The sequence below is a fragment of the Acanthaster planci genome, linkage group LG14 (assembly GCF_054643075.1).
Source record: "Acanthaster planci isolate LZ-2023a linkage group LG14, COTS_SCS, whole genome shotgun sequence".
Classification (NCBI taxonomy): Eukaryota; Metazoa; Echinodermata; class Asteroidea; order Valvatida; family Acanthasteridae; genus Acanthaster; species Acanthaster planci.
Window position 1 is genome coordinate 12,020,137 of NC_141790.1, and position 23,129 is coordinate 12,043,265.

Here is a 23,129-nt window from a genome sequence, read left to right on the forward strand (position 1 = left end):
GTTCTCAATGGATAAGAAGGACACAAAGGAACCAGTCCATTTCAGAGATGGCGATCACTATGCAAAAGCTTGCAGGGGAATTCAAATTGCTACATTTATGTGCAAGCTCATAACTCAGTGTACCAGATTTTATTCAAATTTAACTCGCAAATGGCTTATTGGCGCGCTACACATGTGCTATTATGGCGCCACAGTTCATGAACATCCGCGCGCACGTGGTGGTAGCATTCATTGAACTGTGAGCTGCATAGACTTGGTAGAGATAACATGGTTGCACTACATTAAATAGGTGCAAATAAAAACAGCACCAAATCGAAAAAAGCGCCACCTGGTGATGATGCTAAGGAATAGGTTGACCAAGCCGTTTCCAATACTCGACTTTGTCTCTAGGCCTCACCTTTTTTTTAAACCATCCGACTTCGAAATTGACAGCTCAAGTAAGTCCGATAGTGCCACGGGAACACCAAATAAGACGCAAAGAGCAAAATATAACAGTACTTTAATTTAATTTGAATGCTTCAGGCATACAAACCAGGATTGATTTTGGAGACGCAGCCTCAGACGGAAACAAAATTGAGTATTGGAAAACGGCCAAGGTGTGTTTCACTGACAATTTCTTTTCGTTTCAATTTCACCAGTGTTAGCCACGTCAATTGTTTATCCTCCCCGAAATTTAGGCCCTCAAGTCGGAGGTTTTTGTGAACGAAGTACAAGTTACAAGTATTTGTCAAGTGTCTGATTTATAGAAAAGGTTTTATAGTGGTTCTGACTATGGCACCTTAACATGGAATCGCAACATGCATGTATTAATGAGCTCTTGCGTAGACATCTATACCAACGACGAAATGCACCTTGGGTGACTTCCCAACAAAGGCCCTTGTTGGTATGCAAAATCACGCCCTCTGTTGTTCCTTCCAAGAGTGCATGCATCGCACGCAAGACTTCCTTCAGTTCGTGCTTCGTCGTTAACTTTATCAGCACCACATTTTCAATGATATCAGTCCGTGTTTCTGAATAAAACACTGTAGGCCCTATTATCATAGTAACGATGCCTTTTCTTCAACTCTCGTTTGGCCACGCACATTAGCAAGCACGTAATAATGAGTGATATTGTATCATAGAATGGATTTACAAATAATTAAAAGGATCAGAATTAGAGCAAGAAAAGCAAAGACATTGTCGTGGCTGATGTTAATGTTATTTATTTCCTGTAGACAATAGTGATAGTCGGCCACGATGCACTTTCCAATTACAGTTCATTAAAAAAAAACTTTCTGCTTCAACAACTCACTCTTAATAAAAAGACAAAGTTAGAAAGAATGCATGAAAAACAACAGAATCAAGGCCTGCTACCTGTAGCATGTAGGCCTGCTATGCAAGCACGGGGGGACTGAAATGAAAGGAAAAAGTAAAGGCGCCCTCTACAAATCAGGGGTTTGAATGGACCATAAAAACAGCTGAAAATTGCTGAAATCGCGAATGCCATGAAGCAAAGGGCGGCAGCACACGACGCGTCGTACGTCGTGTCGTGCTCTTTGAGAGTTTCAGTGGCCCCATCTGTGGACGCGGCTGGAAGTTGTTTCCCTCATTAATAGCTGAAAACACTAAAGTCAATAGTGAGGATGCTCCGTGCAGACAAAAGTAATAATGGGCCCAAAAAAGAAAAGACAATTCGGGCGATTCACAATAGTGGGCCGCCAAGAGTTTGCAAAGCGTTGGCCAATCACAACGCACTAAATGTGTCTACCATTTCCAAACGCGCATTGGGTCGACAGATTTCGTGCATTGTGATTGGCCAACGCGTTGCAAACTCTTGGAGGCGCACTATAGTGGAACGCCCACATTCGATGATTACTGTTAAGCAATCCTTAGATGTTACAGTTACTTAATTCAACAGAAAGAATTATCTTTGTGAAGAAATAACAGAATGATAAGTAAGATTTGAAGCTTTGCATGGTGGAAGAGACATGAGAAATAGGTTTGCGGGTACACCATGGAATCAATCTCTTTTGGGCGAGGTGTGGTTCTTAAAAGAACCCAGCTATCCACTCCACTTGAGGACGGCCAGATAGAGCACAAAGGCCGAAACTTAGAGTTATAATTACACTCACCGGTTCTTTTAAGAACCATTCCTCGCCCAAAAGAGATTGATTCCATGGTAGACCCGCAAACCTATTTCTCAACAGAATGTTACTTCGGCGTCCTTTAAGGTTTTGAAGACTTAAATTCACACACCGATCTATCTCATACACGGAACAACGAATAAAATCTTGCAATATTTGGAAGCAATCTACTTGGTGCTAAGGAAAGTTATTTCAGCTTCTCTAGCTTGAAGTGTCAAAGATACTTTTCAACAAACTGCTATTTATAGCTAAGTTATTAATTACACATTCTTTACAAGTCAGCACTCAACTTACGTAAACACAGAAATGTCATCGTGCAATCATAATACCTGTATTAACAACAGATGTAAAATGCAAACTTTGATCACATTAAGGCAAAACAAAACAAACCAATCATGTCACATAGCAGTCACAATAGAAATCCCCTGACAAATTTCACATTATTCACTGTATTTCAACGCGGTCTTGCTGCAATACGTCATACGTATACATGTACGCATAAGGATACAGACGCAAAAAATCTTCAGTTCTGCAGACTGACATGTCAAACGATCAAGATGAGTTAAACAAAATGCCATGTTGACTCTCAACCAAGCAAAGATATCGTCTGCTTAGCTTCACAGAGCAAGCAAAGGCTGAGCTTCTCAGAGCAAGCAAAGGATACAACAGCTTCCTTTATGGAATACATTCTTTGAAATATCTGTTTACACGCAATGATGAAGTACAGTAGAGAAAAAAAAACATGGTTTTAGAACAAATGCACTAAACGATGGAATGTTTGAAGTAAAATTCATAACAAAAATTAAGCCGCGGCCCATTTCCTTCGGGCAATGACATCAGATGACGTAATGTACATTTGACTCATTTCAAGCGAAATGATAACAAATAACTACAAAATTGTTCAAACTAAAGCCTGATGAAATTCATAAATTTCACTGTAAAATTGAAAGGACAATTATGTCGGCTTCGTGAAACATTTTTATCACTTATTTACGCAGATTAAAAAGCAAGAATAATACTGAAAAACAAAGAATTGATAAAACTCCACCTTCATATTCAAGGATGTTGCGAGAGGTAACTCTTCTTTACTATGGTAACAGATCCTTGGCGTCGACTGTCAGTTGGGCTTTCATTTATTCCTGGATAACCAGTGGCTGATATCGGACGAGCTCGTACAGAGAGAAACCTCCAAAGCACAACGTCGAGATGATCCACTTGAAGCGAGTCATTTTCTCAATTTCCTTTTCACTGTTGATCGAATAAACATTGATTTGTGGACGTAGTCCCTCAAAACCAGGAATGACCCATCTGATTTATTGTTTCAATTGTTTCGATTTTTTATTTTCTTATGCCGTCACTAACTGTCCCAATAACTACAAAGCACAACCACGTACCGTAACATACCGCACTCATCACTAAAACCTATTTCCTGTAAGCATTTCATTGATAATCTGTTGAATTTCAGGAAGAGAATAAAACAGGATTACCTGCATAATTTCCAACAATAGATGGCTTCAACTGAATGACAAATCACATAGAATGAACATCTGCAATACAAGCAAGTTTTGCAAAACGAATCTTCAATTTACATTTCAGTTGATGTAAGTTAAGTCATCAAGGGTTGTTCTTCTCACATTTTTTCAATCAAGTCTTATAAAAATCAATGCACGACTAAAATGTGGGGAAAAAATCAGCGCACACAAACCTTGGGTTAGTTTGGTCCGATTTAGACATGTAGATGGGCAAATAATGTTGAAGTCACGCCAATAATATATAATAAAATATCGATAAATACTTTCAGTTACATTTCCAAGTGTTAACTACATCTAACGTGTAATTAGTGTGAGATGTAATAAGGGTGTAATCTTTTGTTACTCTAAAAAAGTCCTTGCAGTTAGAAGACGGGGAGGTTGGAGGAGAGAGCCTTATCTCAACTTCCAACTCTGAAATCTGGGTTCGAATCCTATGGGGCTACATGTCAAGGGTTCGTCTGAACAAGTTTCCAAGGTTTTCCTACCATCATTAAGGCTTAAAATTCCCCAAAATCTGATGTCTGCCAAGCTACACCATTTGACCAATCACCAGGTTTCTTGAAAACGGAAGAAACCAAAACATGCACCTCGGGATGTTAATAGTATTTAATTATTAAAGAAATCTTCGTGGTTTCATCATCTTAAAAGCTTACATTAGAAAAGGAGCGATGGTGCCAAGATCGTTCTTATGGAAGTATTCAGCCAACTGACCCAGAGGGCCATAACGCTCGAAGGGAAGGTACTCTGGATAGAGAGCAGTGCCCTAGAACAAAGGATAAAACAAATCAAAAAGAAGATTGGTTGATCGATTTGAGAATACGTGTAATTAATATCAAATATTTAGGACAAATATCACGATAGAGGAAGAGATTCAAATTGCAGGGAGGCAATAATAAGGGGACGAACATGCATGCCATCCGCCATCAACACTGACCACTGTGATGTGCAGGCCCAGTACGATTAGCAGAATCCAACCAAGACTTGGCATGGTGAAATACCTACTCTTGACGAATCGAATCGCTGTCTCCATATTCCTGTAAAGATCGAAAATTTTGAAAAGTCCTCCGTAACTAAAATCACTGAATCTGAATGTGCCCTGAAATAACCATTTCTAATTCTGGTCCACACGCAGGTAACTGAGTGTCATATTCTTGTAAATTTCTCTTTATGTAGTTCAGGGCTCTGTTTTTATACATTATTGTACTGGAATCGTACCGGAGGTTTAAAAGAACCAAATCAGTACTGAGAATAAAGGACGAAAATTGAAGGGATCTCAACTTGATAGCAAAGTTTTACCTTTTCCAGCAATGTTCAAGTGTAGCAAGCTAAAGCAGGCCCTTTCGTCACCCTACGTTCATAGCCTTTGCCAGGCTAGGCGATCCTGTCGCAGACTACAGCAACAGCCAAATCAGTCGTATTTAATGCGGCCTTAACAATTGCGACATTCATGCTGATGGGGTGAGACAGTGCGTCCCCTGAAGTATACATTTTGTCACTGTCATTACCGGACCGAAGTTCAATCGTACACCCGCCCGAGTGCCCTATTTATGAACCCTAACAGAAAAAAAGAACACCAACATTGTTTTTTTTTTTTTCATTTTCCAAACAGACGACGTTGGCATAACGCCGTTGAGCAATAACTCACCTTCAAACCGTGTACGCATATGTCAAGACCGAACTTGAGAACTCCAACCTAAGTGTCTGTTTTATGCCAATTCTTCAATGTGACTTTCTTCAGAAGAAAAATTTGAGTTAAGAGTTTCATCTCAATCTTTTGTCGATATATACAGTGGTGTTATTAAATTTAACCCAAGCTTATAACAGTTAGGTTGGGTGTAAGTTTTGGGCAGGGAAAAGAGGAAGTCACAACATTTTGGGAAAGTCATTCGGTATTCAATTAAAATTTCCCAGTACAAGGAATGTTAACGCTGTATAACAAGACCATATCAGACGTACGTGCAAAGGATGTGCGCGCCTTCTAAATGTTTGTTTTTCGAATGAACATCGGTATCATGCAGTGACGGGACATAGCATAGACAAGGCGCCAGTTGTGTGCCACTGATTCGATGATGGTTTGTACAGGTTGACCCGGTTTTCTGTAGTCAAGAGGGGAAGGATCACTGATTACTTTGTTGACGGAAAAATGAACACACTTTTGGCAAAGTCACGAAGCACGTCGCAAAGAACTTGATCCAGGACCACATTAATACCATAGACGTTACCGTACAATTCCACTGACAGACCCAGGGAGCTGATGACTTTCCTTGCCCCTTCTCCTAAACTCCTTCAATTTGTGTTCGAAGTACAAGTTTTTATGAACACAGCATACCAATCGCTGTCGCAAATAATTTCGGATAAAACTTGGATAATACGTAGTTAAATTGTTTAGGCCTTTAATTTCATTATCATACACTATACAATGTCAGCCTTGTGATAGCCCGCTAGAAACATTTTCATAAACCAGAGTAATAGTTTTTAAAAATCGATTCTTGACCTTGGTATCTCCTTTTCTTGGTGCCTTGGTATCTCCTTTACTGTTTTCCTTCAATGCTTAGGGTGCAAAAACAGCCCAAGCACCTATAGATGTATATTTTACACAGAAAGGTGTGAACTTTGCCGAAAAATACACGTTGGTGACCAAATTCACGGGGGCTAGTCATACGCAATATGCACTGCATGTTTTGCCTGCAACATTCAACTTGTTTTTGATAAGAGGATAATATCTATCTACGGTTAGAGTATTTCTGGACCTGGTGCTTCTTCGAAACTACAAAAGTAGTTCTTATGTGTATGAGCATGGTGACATGATGTCGGCAAACCAAGAGGAAAGGCAAGGGGTGGACTGTTCTTGGGTTGAAGCTTCAGATCATGGAATCGAGCCAAAAAGTTCTTTGTCTCAAGATCCGATTCCAAAACACGGTATTCTTGTCTTTACAAGGGAAGCACAAGTCCATGGGTCGAGGATGTTTACCACCTTGTTGGGGAATCTATTTCGTTTTATCAGTAATTAGCCCGGGTTGCACCATGAGCCCTGACTGGGATTTACTTGACCCTTTTTCATTGCGATTGCGATTGCGAAATGCTGTTTCTGTTTTTCAAGATCAACAACATGGTGAAAATTCACGTGATGTCATGAGCTAATGTCACTTGTGATGAAAAAACTATATGACGGTGGCAATGACCGTACTTTGTGCGGTGATAAAGCGGTGGTACTGAAATGGTGATGGTTGGATAGTGACAATGGTGAAAAAATGTGGTGACTTAGCCTGTTATTGATTTGTATGACAGTCGTAAAATGATGACTTTGATCACGAATAAAGTGCACAATCATTAAAGTGATGATAGACACAACGGTATGAACTACGATGTTGCCCGTTATTGTGTTGATGCTTGATCACACATGTTCCAAAGGGCAGCTTCAACCGCACACAAGCACACGTGCGAACGCTGCGTGTTTGACTAGTTTATCTTGAGTAGGTAGATTACCGTCACAACACATAGCTATGGATGTAACTCTATGTGCGGGGCATGCGCAGTGGGCGTGGGTTAAAGTGAAGTGACGTCACACTTACGAACCGGTTAGCCAAGAAAGTGAAAATAATGCAAGATAAGTTATGCGTACGGGCTGAAAATGGAGAAGAGCAGGTACTGAACAAATCCCGACAGGGCATGTAGCTTTCTCTGCTCTTATACAACAAACTGCATGAAAACATTGGTATTTATCACCTTAGATAACATGCAGTATAAATCAAAGGTCAAGACGCTCTCACGAGAAGTCAAAATGCCGAACAAGTTGTTTCACTACGTGCAAGGTAATGACAAAAAATATTAACATTGGCAATAAGGATCCCAGGAACAAGTTCATCAGTCGAAGACGCGTTTGGTCTCCTGTGTCAAGTTTGGAATAGCTGAAGGGTGCTCACGAACTGGTTTCCTCCTACGTATGCATGTTAACGTTGCTGGCGGTAAGAAACCAGCAGCAAATTTACATTTCCCTAAATCTTGCCTTCGGCTATTAGGTACGGATGAAACGTCTTTCCTTACACTTCAAACCAAAACTCCACCCACAATTTTAAAGTTGCGACGAGGGGCGTATCCAGGAATTTTTTCCAAGGGGGAGGGTCAGGCCGGAGAGTTTTTAATTTCTTATTTTTGCGGACAAGCAGGAAACGACGATGAAACATTACACGACATAGAGTGTTAGCAATTATGGTACTGGTGTACACCCGAAAAGAACCTGCTAAATGCATCTTGTTTAAACATTAACTTAAATTATTTTTTTTTAATTTTTTTCCCCTCATTTTTACCTCCTTTTGTTGGGGGGCTCTCTCAGAGTATCCCCCCCCCAACCACATCTGCGCCAGGGAACCTCCACAGTCAGGAATCTCAGAACCCACGGCTAACGCTGGAAGACGAAACCCGAAGCTTGAAAAACCTTTCTCACACAAAAGAATGGTGAGAGGAGTGAATACAACGCACCGAGTCTAGGCATACTGACACCAATTGTGTATCCCTAGGGGCGGCACGTAGGCCTTCAGAGGTCACAAGGGCGCATCCAGAACCAAATTTTCGGGGCAGGGGGAAAAATGTGTTGGGGATGAGGGGGGATTTGGAATTTCTTTCATGTAACCTTTTGTGGCCTTTCTGATGGGCGAGGCTACATTTTAAGGACTTTTGCATGCTTTTCGTAGAAAAGAAAATGAAAGAGACCACTAGTTCACCTTTCATTAAGTATATAAAAATAGTTCCTTTTAGGGGGTGGGGTTATCATTACCATTTTTGTTCTATTTAATTTCCCTTTGAAAAAACTAAATGGCCCCAAAATGAAGCCTCCGCTAATTAGAGGCCATAAAAGGCGATCCTTAGGGGTGGGGGTGAGGGAGATGGAAGAGCCCCCATTGCCATGCTCCAGCCACCGCAGTAATGCATTAATGATGCCAGATTAATCTACGCGTGTAGATACACTACGCTGGTTTACAAATCAAGTGGATCGTCTGTACAAACCACGCAACATGTTATTTAGGAAGTCACAAGACAAATCGATGACAAGATGCTCCTTCAGACATGGTTTATTTCTGTACATTGAAAAAAAAATCAATAAATAGGATGACACAATGTGTCACGGTAGAAACATTTTGTACAAGAGCCCCACGAGGGTTCCGTCACACCTCAAACGGTCGTCCTTTTAGTCTGGAATTTTCTGGCAAAAAAAATTTAATCCCGTGGTCAAGTGATTAGAAAGGCACACTGACTCGTACGCCTCAAGAAAGAGGAAATGCCAAATTACATCACACTCTGTGTACAGTGTGTTACCAATCTTGGTAAACTCAATTTCTCAAACGCTTAGATAGGTAAAACTATTACGCGTCATTTGCATGCAGCTACCAATTACAAGTATGCCTACCACCGTGGGATTTTTCCAGGGGTTTTCCTCAACTGGAAAGATTTAACAGTAACTTAGTCAAGTTATGGTCTAACAACTTGACCCCTTTCATTCCTGAAGGTCAAGTGTATCGCATTGTCTTCAGACAAGTGACTTTTTCATGTACTATTTTCTTTTAACTTACTGCTTTCATTCCTTCAAGAGTAGAGAAATACTGCAGTGAAAATGCACGGTTTCAACTACTCAGGGTTAAAGTCCTATTGGAATTCATCAAACTCAGAATGATTGATTCAGCGGCTGATCCACATTAATTGTCTCTTCTCATCTCTACAGTCACTTTCTGATAGCCAAAGGGAATTACTTAACAGATGGGTTCTCTGGCTGATCTGAACGAAGACAAACTGTGCATTGGTGACTTGAAATATCACAATAACCAACAACATAACCATCACTTGGATTTCTAGACAGACATACAACAGTTTTTCATGTACACGTAAAAGGAAACACATCAAAGAATTATCCCTTCAAGGTTGACAGGCTCACAAATAGCAAATATCCCCGAGTACTTCAAAGCAAAACTTACAGGCTCACATGTACATGTGTGTAGAAACTCTGGTTCTTTTTTTAACCAAAATCACAGATTTTTAGATTATATAATAAATGCACCACTACCTGTAGATGTGAAAAAAAGGAGATTCGTTTCTTATCCTCCTTGCATATATGCTGAATATATAAGCTGAATATTTTGGACTCAGATTTCCAGACAAACATGAGAAATGCCCCTAAAACTAACTACACTTCATATTCCATAGGAGGTGTGCAGGAACAGACAAGGGCGCTATGCAGTCTAATAGTAAAGAGAGATTGGTCACAATTTTCTCCACTAAAGGTGTGGTTTTTAAGGGGACAGGAGCCACTTTAGAAGTGAAGGTATATGCCACATTGGTTTCTCAAAGATCAAGGCAAAGTGTGGGTTTGACAAATGGCTGACTGGCCATTGCTGGCAGGTCCATGAATTCTTGGCAAATTGCCAGGACACGCAAGCTGCGCTGCCTTCACACAAAATGACTGCTGAGTGTACACAAATTAACTGCAACAGAGGTCATGAGAAAGGCAATAGGATGGAAAGGTAAACTAAAAAAAACAGGAAAAAGGCGTAATACCGTAAAAAAGAGATTACAGACACACCAGGGGAAAAAAAACAAAGAGAGTGTTACTTGGATGTCAAAGTTCATGTACACATTATATGTCAATTCTCCACGGCTGTGACAGGTAACAAAAGATAACAATGTACAAGACTTGGTAAGCTATTTGTCAAGTGTCAGGTTTGGATTGTCTGATTTACTCAAAGCCTGATTAGACTGTCATCAACAATTAGCACCCTTTGAAGCATTGCATTACGGGTACACTTAGGTGGGTCATTCCATGAGATTGGGGCACAATTTGAAATGGTGTCCTTGTTGCATGGTTAACTTTCATTTTTATGGAACCCACATAAGAATGGACACCGTTACACATTGTGCCCCAACCTCATGGAATGACCCAGGTACGCAGCCATCGTTGCACATTTTTCTCACGAATTTAAACCTGATTCAAGCAAGGAAAGTTCATTTTTCTCCCCTGTGGTCTGAGCTTGCAATTGTAAGCAACATTCTTATAAATGTCTTCTGGTTTCCAATGGCAACACCAGAGCCTGGATTGACTGACTTCCAGCCAACAGAACTTCAATGATATCAAAATGCTTTCCATAATTGGTCCCTACAGAAATTTCAAAAACTTTAAAGAAGTAGAAACGGACATGACTCTATGTAATAATAGTGATGACTGTTATATGCGCATATATATCCACCTGATATTGTGCAGTGCGGGCGGTATACCATTATTATCCCATTAATATACTGGAATATTCTTCACCTAGATAACCCTAAGACGCAGAGAAATACGCAATGCAATCAACTTGTCCATCAAATAGTTTCTGCAATTTTGCCGTGTAGCTCAACTTCAATCGAGATCGGTGCTTCCAACGGCCAATTCGCTCTCACCATCTGCACGTTCCTCTTCTTTGTGCAATTCCGAGAAGTGCTTGACATCAGATTGAAATGATTTCCTGTCTGCTGGGTCACAGGACTGCTCCACTTCCCCTGATGGGGGTGATGCAGGGGGTGGGGGCGGAGGGGTGGGGGGACTGAACTCATACCCAACTGGTGGGATAAACTCAGTATTAAGCCCTGCAGAAAAAAAATAATTGTTTTAACCTGAAAAGACATGTTGAATTCTCTCCAATAAACGGAAGTTTTAAAGTCACTCACACAAAGTTCTCAAGGAAGGACAAAAAATGTAGGCTTTGACGGATAACTAACAAAACCAGATCCAGCTTAACTCACCTCTCCTCTGATAGAAGAGAATATATACACTGCTGGCATCGTTGTCTGAAGGTTCCTGCTGACTGATGGTTTCATCATTACAGTACTGCCACTGATTGGTCAAAGGGTTGCGGACGTAACAGGTGTAATGACCTGCATTAACACCTATTGGAATGGAAGTGTCACATGACAAGGATATGTGACTTGTGTTAGCTTTAAGATTTTGACAAGCATACAATTATGGATAAGAACAGTCTAATAGTTTTACCACGGAGCTATTAAACACAAGGAATTAGAACGAAGTCCCTACAGACCGTAATCCTATTAACCACTCCAGTCGGCTCCATAGACAAAGTGTGGTTACTGGCCCCAGTGTTGAAGACACTAGACATTCTTTGTACACAGTGATCGCCACCACCGGGTAACCAGTAACCCACAGACTCGCCGTGCTTGACTGCGGCATACTGGAGTCAATAAATGGTGGAAATGAGGCACGTAAGAAGATGCGTTGTTCTCTTCAGTAGTCCTCAGGAGTCAGCGAGTGATCCCCACAGATGCGCTCCAAATTTCTGAATCGGCGGTGGTTATTTGGCAAAAGTCGGACGTTTTTAAAGTCAGTTAAGATATTTTGCGTTTCCGGCAGTAGAGAAGAAATACCCAAAATACGAACTGCAACATTTATATCCTAAGTCGCAATCCTAGTGGTTCCTACAGTTAAAAGAAGGTGGAAACATGCCACAGGAATGCATTTGACAATGTGGCAAGGTTTCATGCCTGGCCAATTGTGGACAATGACAGGAAGGACAACCAATCTTCCCGTGTTTTTGTGTGTTTTTGATTTTCCTCTGGACCAGCTACATTCTTTCAGTTTTCTTGTTGCATATTTTTGGAGAATTTGTGTTAGTAATTCTGTTTATTGTTGAGAGATACGTTTTGGGGATGTAAAGATGTAACCAGACTTTCATTATTGGAATATCAGACCTATCACTAAAATTATCGAAATTTCAGGCTCCCATGACAGTGGTTTCTGTCTTAAGGCGGCCATGTTGAATGTGCGGAAGTGTTACGGACACACATGCGTGGTACCCACAATCCTTTGCAAATGCAACTCCGAGCATTCCTTGTAGCCCGTAAGCGGCGCGGAATTTGTTTTGTCCTTGCAACACGTGCAGTGCTTGCGGTGGCCATCATTGACCCTTTTAATCTTTGTAGGTGCTTACTCCTTGCTTACAATTGCTCCATGGTTTTACACATCAGTGAAAAAAAAGTCTATCCAAGTCTTCCAACAGATTCAGGTTCAGCCGTTCTTCATTCAACTGCACTTTCCTTCTGATTACTTTGCTGAAAAAGACAAAAGAAAACATGCAAGATTCAGATATTTACCTCCAAAGTGGCAGACACAGCTCTGGAGATTATACATGAGATTAAGCTCCTGAATGGAGACGTCAGGACACAGGAAGTCTGTCATGTCTAGCCCTTCCACAGGGAACAAGACCTTGTTCTCTAGTTTGGTGCTGGTAAATTGATGATAGACAAACCTGCCAAATGCAAAACACACAAACAAGTTTTAGTCTCGAGGAGAAAAAATTCAGATGAGAGAAGGCCTTACAGAAGTTGCAGCAGTGAATTGTAACAACAGCTTTCTGCATGGCAAAAAAAACATTTTAAGACTCAATGAAAAACTTTTCGCCTGAAAATATTACGCTTCATTTTAGGGCTGTGCTGAATATCTGAATTACCGAATATTCGATAGATTGTCTAATATTTGAATATCATTTTTCGAAGTTGAATGTTCAAATGCAAATTCATGAAACGAAAGGGAAATTTTTCTTGTGTTTCAAATGAGAAAACTTGCACTATGGACACATATGTAACTTCTAAAAATGACAAAGAAACATGTATAGAAAGCCAGAAAATCAGAAAACAAAATTCAAGCTGGTTAGACTAATAAAACAATTTTGAATTTGGAAGCGGCCTAGGCTCACCTTTTCAGGTATACTATTAAAGTGTCTGGGTATCGGCAGACAGCTATGGTCTTCCTGGCACACTGTGGCTTGCAACATTTAGGACAGAACCAAGGATTATGCTCATCCAAATCTTCACTGAGAATAAAAAGGAAAAAGGAAAAACTCAGTTTCATTCCACAATTGAACAGTTGAGGTATCTAGTCTGTTATTGGCATGTCTTTCTACATGGGTCCACACAGTGATGGTCCTGTATCTAGTCACACACCCATCTGTTATTGGCATGTCTTTCTACATGGGTCCACACAGTGATGGTCCTCTATCTAGTCACACACCCATCTGTTATTGGCATGTCTTTCTACATGGGTCCACACAGTGATGGTCCTGTATCTAGTCACACACCCATCTGTTATTGGCATGTCTTTCTACATGGGTTCACACAGTGACGGTCCTGTATCTAGTCACACACCCATCTGTTATTGGCATGTCTTTCTACATGGGTCCACACAGTGATGGTCCTGTATCTAGTCACACACCCATCTGTTATTGGCATGTCTTTCTACATGGGTCCACACAATGATGGTCCTGTATCTAGCCACACACCCATCTGTTATTGGCATGTCTTTCTACATGGGTCCACACAGTGATGGTCCTGTTTCTAGTCACACACCCATCTGTTATTGGCATGTCTTTCTACATGGGTCCACACAGTGATGGTCCTGTATCTAGTCACACACCCATCTGTTATTGGCATGTCTTTCTACATGGGTCCACACAGTGATGGTCCTGTATCTAGTCACACACCCATCTGTTATTGGCATGTCTTTCTACATGGGTCCACACAGTGACAGTCCTGTATCTAGTCACACACCCATCTGTTATTGGCATGTCTTTCTACATGGGTCCACACAGTGATGGTCCTCTATCTAGTCACACACCCATCTGTTATTGGCATGTCTTTCTACATGGGTCCACACAGTGATGGTCCTCTATCTAGTCACACACCCATCTGTTATTGGCATGTCTTTCTACATGGGTTCACACAGTGACGGTCCTGTATCTAGTCACACACCCATCTGTTATTGGCATGTCTTTCTACATGGGTCCACACAGTGATGGTCCTCTATCTAGTCACACACCCATCTGTTATTGGCATGTCTTTCTACATGGGTCCACACAGTGATGGTCCTCTATCTAGTCACACACCCATCTGTTATTGGCATGTCTTTCTACATGGGTCCACACAGTGATGGTCCTCTAGTCACACATCCATTGGCATGTCAATGTGAAGACACTGTAAAAGCACCCAAGAGGCTACAACACTATCTTCAGCACTGCCTCGGATAATAGCTTCACCCTGCCACAAACATTCTTGTACAGTGCAAACATTATGTTGAGCATGTTTTATAAGGAATCATTCTTAACAGTTTAAAAGAAACAGAAAAAAAATTCAGTTGAGTCCAAATGAAAATCATTGTTGTAAAAATGCTCAGCAGTCATTTCTAAATTCAGCGTCAATTTTTTCACCCACCTTTCAGTGAATGCCTTAAAGCACTCCCTCAGAGTCAATGGATCATTCCCAGCCAGCTCCCCTAGTGACCTGTCATCATAGGCACGGCTGGCAGATTCCATTACCTCGGTGGGTAGATTCTGGTAAACCACAGTCAGGTGGTCATCTGAATGGAGGGTGATGTCCACCTCTCGAACCAACTGGCAACCCCGACAGTGGATGCTATAGACACAGCGGGAACACTGGGTGCCCTACCAAGAGAGACATAAAGGGTAACCAAATCAGGGAAGGCTCTCAAGAATGAACACTCTTTAAAAACACCCCTTTGTGAAAACATGGTCCAAATCCTAGTGGAGCCATTCACTGTTGCCATGGAAACAGGCTGTTTGCATACTGATGAATATGCAAACATGCAAAAAGCAAACAGGAAACCAGACTAGGCTTAGACTCCAGCAAAATGGAAATTAACAAGTACTAAATGGAATAATTAATTTCTAGTCAGATCTCTGACTTACCCTTCCATCAGTAAGTACGATGGTGAATGCTGAGCGTACTGGCAACATGCTGTCAATTTCATTAAACAGACTTTCCCCACTGACTTCGTTGTGGGTGTGGATTGCATTGGGATAAGCAAACAGCTCCCCCTATGTGGAGAAATGACCGAAAAGAAGTTGTAGGTCTGAGGTGAATCTAAGGCACGAGTGAACTGATCATGTAAACAGCAACCATTTTCAATTACAACTGAGAATCACATGCAGGAGAAAACAATCCAAAATGTTGGAAACAAAACTTGCAAGAGCTATTGAAAGATGAAAGCATGATAAGGTTACTGTCAGATATTTGGTTCAAATAACAGGCAACACTTCTTGTGTAAATAATAGCCTGATATTTGTCGTGAGAAGCAAAATGCTAACCCTTTAACAGATATTACTGGGCAATAGAATCCACAAGTTTGTCAGCTGTAAGCCAACCCGACAAGAAGTGACCATCCTCCCACAGTGACTACCCCCTCCCCTCCAGATGAAGCTGCAGGATCTAAGGTTACCTCCCTCTTCTCTCCTGACCTCACCTTTGTTTCTCCGTCCACCGTTGTGTCATTCCGAAAAAGGACAGGCAGTAAGAGGACTCGTTTGGCTGGACGGGCTGTCAGTGACGTCTGCATGACTACATAGTCTTGTGACGGGTCAATCTCCTTTCTGCACACCTGATAAAGCAGTGGTAACATTGAAATCTATTCATTTGCATGATTTACAAAAGCAATAGAGAGCCACTTTCATGATAAAGAGGGAAAAATACAAATTTACTCAGCACAGGGAACCAATTACAAGCCACCATGTAATGTAAAGTATATTGTTTGTAGATGGTTCCTAGCACATTTTTAACCTGGTGAGTACTTTTAGCTAAATCAACTCTTTAGGATACTGTACTCCGGTTCTTTCAATAACTTTTTCCAAAAAAAATGAACATTTCATTTCATTGGCATGACAAATGTTTCACTCATGTAGAAACTATTTGTTTTCAGTGTATAACACATATATTGAAATAACCATAGAAATTATTCAAATATTCCAATCTTACCGGACAGTCGACTGCCTGCTGACCATAATGCTTAACCGCTCTCTGAAAAAAATCGAGAAAGTTGTTAGCACACTATTAATTCAGGTTAACTGACTAAGCCAAGTATAGGCATTTCTAGAAAGCTTAGAAACAACTTAGTACAAAGGCATCTATTATGAACAAACCAAAAGCAGCACGTAAATTAGAAAAACTGGTAACTTTTAATTAAAAATGTCTTTTTGTGAAAAAAAGAGATTAAAAAACTGTCCAATTCAAAGTTTGTTTCCACGGAAAGCAAGATTTGATGAATGCCCTTATTAAATAAACACCCGTATAACCAAGTTAACTTTTTCTCTTGCCAAATTCTAAGGAAACAGGATGTAATGGTTGATAGCTTACCTCCATGCATGCATGACATAAGACTCCACCACATGCTTTATGTGTTAGTAATTGATGTTCTGGATACTCCTCAAGACAGATTGCACACGAATGCCACTGGCTCATTACCACTCCACTATCGCTAGTTTCGGTGTTTTTCTCCGGGACAAACACGTCATCATTCCAGGGCACTCCGTCATCATGCACGGGACCCCAGACAGCCTCGGGGCTGTTGAGGTCCACATTACCCTGCAAGCTGCTATTGGAACCACGCGGCTTCGGCGGAAGAACCAGTGGGTTGCTTTGCGTGTCCATTGACGGCAGATCGTTGGGGTCAAAATACGACATGTTGGAGAAGACGTCCTGAGATGCCGTAGCGGATGCAACTGCAGAGTCAGCACTGGACACTAAATCCGTGGCCTTCCCGCTACCGACGTTATTCATTTCAGTGTACTGAGGGGGCGCTAGGACAATGTCCCAAGGACCCTGTGGGGCCTCAAAGGCACTTTCTGCACTCGTTGGGAGGTAATCACTGTCAATTTTCTCGCACAGATCAACGCTTTCTTGCTTTTGTGTGTCAACATTTTCAAATATGGCAGATGCATTTCCAGTCCTCATGTCTAAATCTTGTGCAAAGCGATTAGAAGCTGCTTCATTTGGCAATGAGGTTATGTGCAAGGATTCTTCCAAAACAGTTTTAGAATACACCTCAAATGCATACAGTAAGCGAAAACTATCGTTGACATAGCGCAAATGTATTCCATCTTCCTGTAACAAGGAATGTAAACACAACCTTACCAAGTCTCAAAATTCAAAACAAACACAAAATCTCTTTAAATTTCTCACAATACGTTTTGCTTACTGAGCCTTTTCAAAAGTAGTCTTGGAAACAAGTTGAAGAAATGCCCTAATTCATTTAAAACACCCTGCTCTCAATAATACGTAGCCTATCTGACAACAAATGTTGCTGACTTACAAGAAATCTTGATATGTGATGATCCAGTCCTTCTGCTAAGACCAGTTCCTTATCCTCTGGAAGTCCTTCCCCATACACCACCCTCACCATGGCTTTCCTGAGCTCTTTGACCGTGTCTAGTCTGTTAAGTGACACCAGGTATCGCCCCGGGGTCTGGCCATGTTTGGGAATGAACGTTATAACTGAAACCAAAGTAACAAATTGTAAGATTACCGAGGATCCCTTATTCAGGGATGCGGATAATGATTGAAGAACAAGTTTGGAGGTTGACTAAGCAGTGACACATTTATCTTATCTTCGACACTCATGATATCTCTAATGCTTGTCTGTGTTAGCCCTAACACTCCTCAGTCCTCCAACAGGTGAAGGATTGAGGAGGGTTAAGGTTAATAAAACAACCAAAAATGTGATGTTTAATGGTACCCCCTTTGGGGTATTTTGGCTAAAAACCCTGCCAGATGCATCAGTTTGTATCATGAAAATGGCTTGCCTGCCCAATGTAACAAGATCCAACAGGTTAACTCTCCCCAAGGCCTAACAGCCTAGGAGTCTGTGGTTGCCAGTCACCACAAGATCTGACAGTGACTTTGTTCACTGGGACTAGCTCCCCTTGTTTCAACATGGCCAGTTTGTTCTGCTGCTGTTGACTGCCCAGTACATCAAAGTGCACCAGACTTTGACACACCTGCTGCGCTTTTGCTGCGTCTGGCCAGGTTATGGTCACACAATCCACCTGCTCTACTTACTTAGTTGTTTTTCCATTGCACGTGGTAGAGGCACAGAGAGATACATAAAGGGTTCATAGATGATGGACACATGACCACAGACAGCACACACAACCTACAAAAGAACAAATTGAAATAGAAGGAAAGTACTCGGCTGTGGCAATGGAGTGGTCAAACTGACCATTCTTGTTTTAGTTCAGTTGGACACTTGTCGTTGTGCAGCACCTTTGGTCAAGTCTTTATTAAGCTTGTAAACTGCTTTTCTAACACATAAAAAGTAAATATTTTTCAACCAGTGTGACAAGTTTTAGTCATTTTTCTAAACCTAGATCCTCCAAAGATTTCAACATATTCCCTGCTAAATGTACAAGATGCCAACGGTGAGAAAGAAATTACATTTGTGATTAAAAAATCTGACAGATTGTGGGCAAATTTTTGGGGGTGGGGGGGTTGGGGCTTTGCATGGTTACGGCAAACATATTTCAAAATGTTAGAAAAATGTTTTGTCTGGTTTTAAATTTATCTTCCTTTACCGTGCTCTTGAATTGTCCTTGGAAGTTCATGATGGGCGACTGGTTGGCTCTGGTGTAGTCTTCCCATTCGGCTTCACCTTCCTCTCGGCCAAGATCCCCATCCTCCATTGCCGCTTCTTTCTTAATTCGAGATGCAGTCGGATGCACTGACAGGAACTGCTGATTGTTTGGGATGTAGCAGCAATCGTGCTCTTCACTTGTCGTTGTGTGTGGTGCTGTGCAATGTTTCTCATCCCGGTGTCGTGCCAAACTCTTGGCTAGGCTCTCCTCAATTTTGGCAGGGTACAGAAGGTTGGGACACTTGTCTTTGGGGTTGTTGAGTCCCACCTGGGGTTTGAGTTGGTTGTAGCATTCTTCTTCTGCAACTGGCTTCAGGCTGGCGTCATTCCCTTCCAATTCCATCAACTTGTTGGTTAATTTGCTGTCTGCTATTGGGAAGAAACCGTCCTTGTTGAGCAGCTCGGGAACAGCGTAGTTGTGGAAGGAGGAGGTCAGTCCATCCTTGGTCAGACTATGAAGAAGTTCTGTCTTGCTACAGGAGTCCATCTTCATCCTCTTGATGGGGTCTTCTCCCTCATGGATGTCGGTCTCTGCAACAAACTTGACGCTGTTGCTAAGACCCTCCCCAGAGCCATTCTTCAAGTTCCCCTTGAGGTTCTTCTTGGCAGCCAGGAGGTTGGTCTTCTTGTTCTTAGGGGGAGAGTTCAGCTTCTCACAGTCATTCTCCACCCGGTTCCTTAGCGGGGACCGCTGCTGCTTGGCTGGGGTCTTCAGAGGTTTCTTGGAGTTCTCTGCCTTGGGGTACTTCTCACTCCCAGTAGCCACGTTGGAGGGTGCTTCCTCAACCTGCATCACGTTGGTGTTCAGTGTCTTCATGTCCTTCTTGAAGAACTCCTCGATGCTGGGAACTTTCACGTCTTCCCCTGCTGCGCTTTCCTCAGATCCCGACCCCACCTCCTTGTCACTGCTGCGCCGATTATTCTGGTTTCCTGAGACTTGCTCCTCCTTGCCTGAGTCAATCTCTAAGGCTTCCAGCTCGCTAAGCTTCGAGGTCGATGCCTCAGACATATACTGAGAGTCACTTGAGTTTTCCGAGATGTCGTCAAATGGGGAGTGGGATTTCTTTTTGGTCTTTGCTTGGTTAAGCTCTTCATGCAAAGTGTCTAAAAGTAATGCTAGGAATTCTTGTCCATCATGCTGCAACCGAAGTGAGCAGAAAAATTACATTTTAATAAACAATTTGTCATCTCATCATCTGTCAGTCCTGCAGTCAACAAAATTACTGTTTTAGATTTGGCATAGGGTCTGCAATTTATGTAAATGGAAAAATGAGATGGCTTTGTGTGTCAGTAATAATGTATTTGACATTACCTCTAAATATGAGCAAAGGATTTGCTGTATTATTAAACCTTACCTGTCTGAAGTCACGGAACTGTCCATGCATGAACCCCAACGTCTCCTTAAACTCTACTGGATGCAGCAAGCTGAACTCTCCACTCCAAGCCTTGTCTGACAGGCTGCGGAATTTGCGTGACAAGGTAGCTGGCAGCAACTCATCTACCAGGGGCAGCTGTTGTACCAAGTGACCATTGTGAATCAGACACTGCAGACCGGAGTTCATGAAGCATGTATTACCCATGTTTCGCAGACCACACACGCCACGGACGGCCTTGGAATCTGAAAGGAAAAACAACAAAGTGCCCAATGGTTGTTTTTTATTTTAATCACTTGCTAACTTAGGAATTATGCAGTTAAGAAAGCAGCTAAGATACTTTTGAGAGAAAGGTTTGGTGGCAGCAAAACTACCAGTCCTATGTGATCAGTCCAGCGTTTTGAGGACGCATGTATTAGGCCAAATGCTATGCAAGCAATACAAAGGACCATATGTGGGTCAAGACGAAATATCTCCAAAGTGTCCCCCTTGTATTCACACCAAGGTCCAGCACCAAGCAATAAACCAACAACACAATTTGAGAGTCAGTACCTCTCACGTCAGTGTGATGCGTGCTGTCTCCATCCCCTGCCATGAAGTTGGTTGGGATCGGACTATTGTTATGGACTGTGAAAAGAAAAAGAAGTGAAATTCTGAAATGTCAAAAACAAGTTCCACATAAAGAAAATGGGACAATAAATGGGACACAAAACCAACTTTGTATAATTTTTAAATCCCCGTAACATGACATAAAAAACTTCTCTTGGACTGATACCACAGGCCCTGTAATTTAATGGACTAAGTACAATTGGTTCCTCCAGGCAGTAAACAGCTTTTTCCCACCTGCCCCCTTTGTTTCCTTTTGCTAAATAAGTCATGTCTTGTCATTTTAGCTAAGCACCTTAATAAATCAACTAAATACACAACTACACCAGAAGGAAATTCCCATTCTTTGTACAGACACTGTGGGAAGGCTGTGCTTCAAGAGTATCATGGATATTGATGGGACTTGGAAGGATAGTGTTACAAATGCTCACCATTTCCAGCATCTAAACCAGGCAGGTGGGGGCCGTAGGTGGGTTGATCATGGGGTGCCAGCAACATACCAGAAGACATTGCAGCTGGCATGTACTCCATGATTTCCGCATCCATGGCCATACCACTTGCTACCTCGGCATCCCACTGGCTAGCATCAGGACTCGGTGCAGCTTGACAGCTTGGAACAGCCATGTCTGCTTGCTGCTTTGGAGAATGTAATGGAATATTATTCAGACATGTCAGAATCTTGAAAAGGCCAAGTAAAAATATGGTTTCTGGTCTTTTCTCTTAAAGTCAATGGCTTTTATTTAAAGGTTGTTTCATGGTGTCCATTGTGTGTGCCATCGCATATGTCGTCATTTTATTACATCCTTGCCATGATAAACACAATGCACGTTTTGCTGTGTTTGTGTCATGAATTAAATAGGGTACCAAGTTTGCATAATTTGATGAATTGTATCAGGTTTTGAGCTGGAAAAACTACAAAGAACATGAAGAAACTTGAGATAGTTTTCTGTTGAATTGGGAGATTTCACTGACTGGGCCAGCCTGTCCCAAACTCCCAACTAGAATTGGAGCATCATAAAAGCATGGTAAGTGTATATGCCAAGCCCGACAAATCATACACCTGTACACTGGCAACTGCCATAACTACAATGGGCTGGTTTCTTATACCGCAATGACTATGAATGATAACAGGGCAGAAGGTAATTCCTATCTCGATCTAGTCAGCCAGTGGTTAGGCTAACACTCTTCAATTCATTAAGCAGAGGTAAGAGTTGGATATAATATACATGTATGCCTAGGCCTACGGACATCACTGATCTTCCCATGCAGTATTTTATTAGCCACCAGAAAGATTAACGCATCCCAAATTTAACTGTGAAAATATTGAAAGAATTCACTCAGAAAAATGATTTGTTTCCTTCATCCTAGTCCTATTGCCTGGTTTATGTTTGTGCACACAGCATGCTCACAGGGTGTCAACCATGTCAACATGGTCAATTGGTGTCAAGATGTGAAACGCTTTCCATAAATTCATTTAATTTAAGATAAATAGTAGTCGGAAGTACTTCATCAAAATCCTTCTTTTTTCTCAACACAAGATGTCAAGAGCACAGTACCGACTATGGAGTTTATATGGGGAAATCCCCGACAAGTGCAGCTCGCAAGCGAACCCGTCATTGCGCCAAACCGAAGTTACTTGGTTGCCTCTCGAGCTCTCCAAAATTCTATCATGTTTGTCACGTGCGTCACTTACACAAATAACAATAATTAGTACGTCAGTTATAGAATTGTAACATTAACACATCAATAAGATTTTGAGATTGCCCCTTGATCAAATAGAGAATGAACGGATCTAAGTATCGACACAAACATTTATAATGATAACTTTTGTTCTTTCACACAAAACAGGAAATAAAATTTCTCTCACCTCGTCAGCCATTTTGCCTGTCCAATAAAAGGTAACCTCTTTCAAAAATAAATATCGATAGTAATAAATATTCTAATTAATCCGACTTTAAAGCATCAGTGGGGAAGACTAAATACAAAAATATAAAAATATATAGGTTTGGATTTTTCATTTTTCATTTTTAAAAGACCAAAAATGGAA

At 41.4% G+C, this 23,129-nt stretch overlaps 2 protein-coding genes across 3 annotated transcripts; both read right to left on the reverse strand.

The window, feature by feature from the left end:
- Positions 1-1,186: 1,186 nt before the first annotated feature.
- LOC110983607 (transmembrane protein 254-like) lies at positions 1,187-5,132 on the reverse strand. The gene is made up of 5 exons (XM_087145960.1): positions 4,952-5,132; positions 4,590-4,689; positions 4,309-4,418; positions 3,611-3,670; positions 1,187-3,371 (listed from the first exon to the last, which is right to left on the reverse strand). The coding sequence occupies exons 2-5, from the start codon at positions 4,683-4,685 to the stop codon at positions 3,257-3,259; spliced, it is 381 nt and encodes a 126-aa protein (XP_087002086.1). The 5' UTR covers positions 4,686-4,689; positions 4,952-5,132; the 3' UTR covers positions 1,187-3,256.
- A 3,576-nt stretch (positions 5,133-8,708) lies between these two features.
- LOC110983556 (uncharacterized) lies at positions 8,709-23,045 on the reverse strand. 2 transcript variants are annotated; one of them, XM_022242878.2, is made up of 16 exons: positions 22,950-23,045; positions 21,514-21,715; positions 21,029-21,103; positions 20,459-20,721; positions 19,045-20,241; positions 18,533-18,626; positions 17,787-17,968; positions 16,832-17,578; positions 16,454-16,495; positions 15,945-16,079; positions 15,391-15,519; positions 14,897-15,126; positions 13,387-13,503; positions 12,785-12,939; positions 11,423-11,566; positions 8,709-11,266 (listed from the first exon to the last, which is right to left on the reverse strand). In XM_022242878.2, exons 1-16 carry the CDS (start codon positions 22,959-22,961, stop codon positions 11,040-11,042), a joined length of 3,951 nt encoding a protein of 1,316 aa, XP_022098570.1. In that variant the 5' UTR covers positions 22,962-23,045; the 3' UTR covers positions 8,709-11,039. The 2 variants fall into 2 exon arrangements, with proteins under 2 accessions (XP_022098570.1, XP_022098571.1); XM_022242879.2 differs by lacking the exon at positions 22,950-23,045 and adding an exon at positions 22,639-22,928.
- Positions 23,046-23,129: the final 84 nt, after the last annotated feature.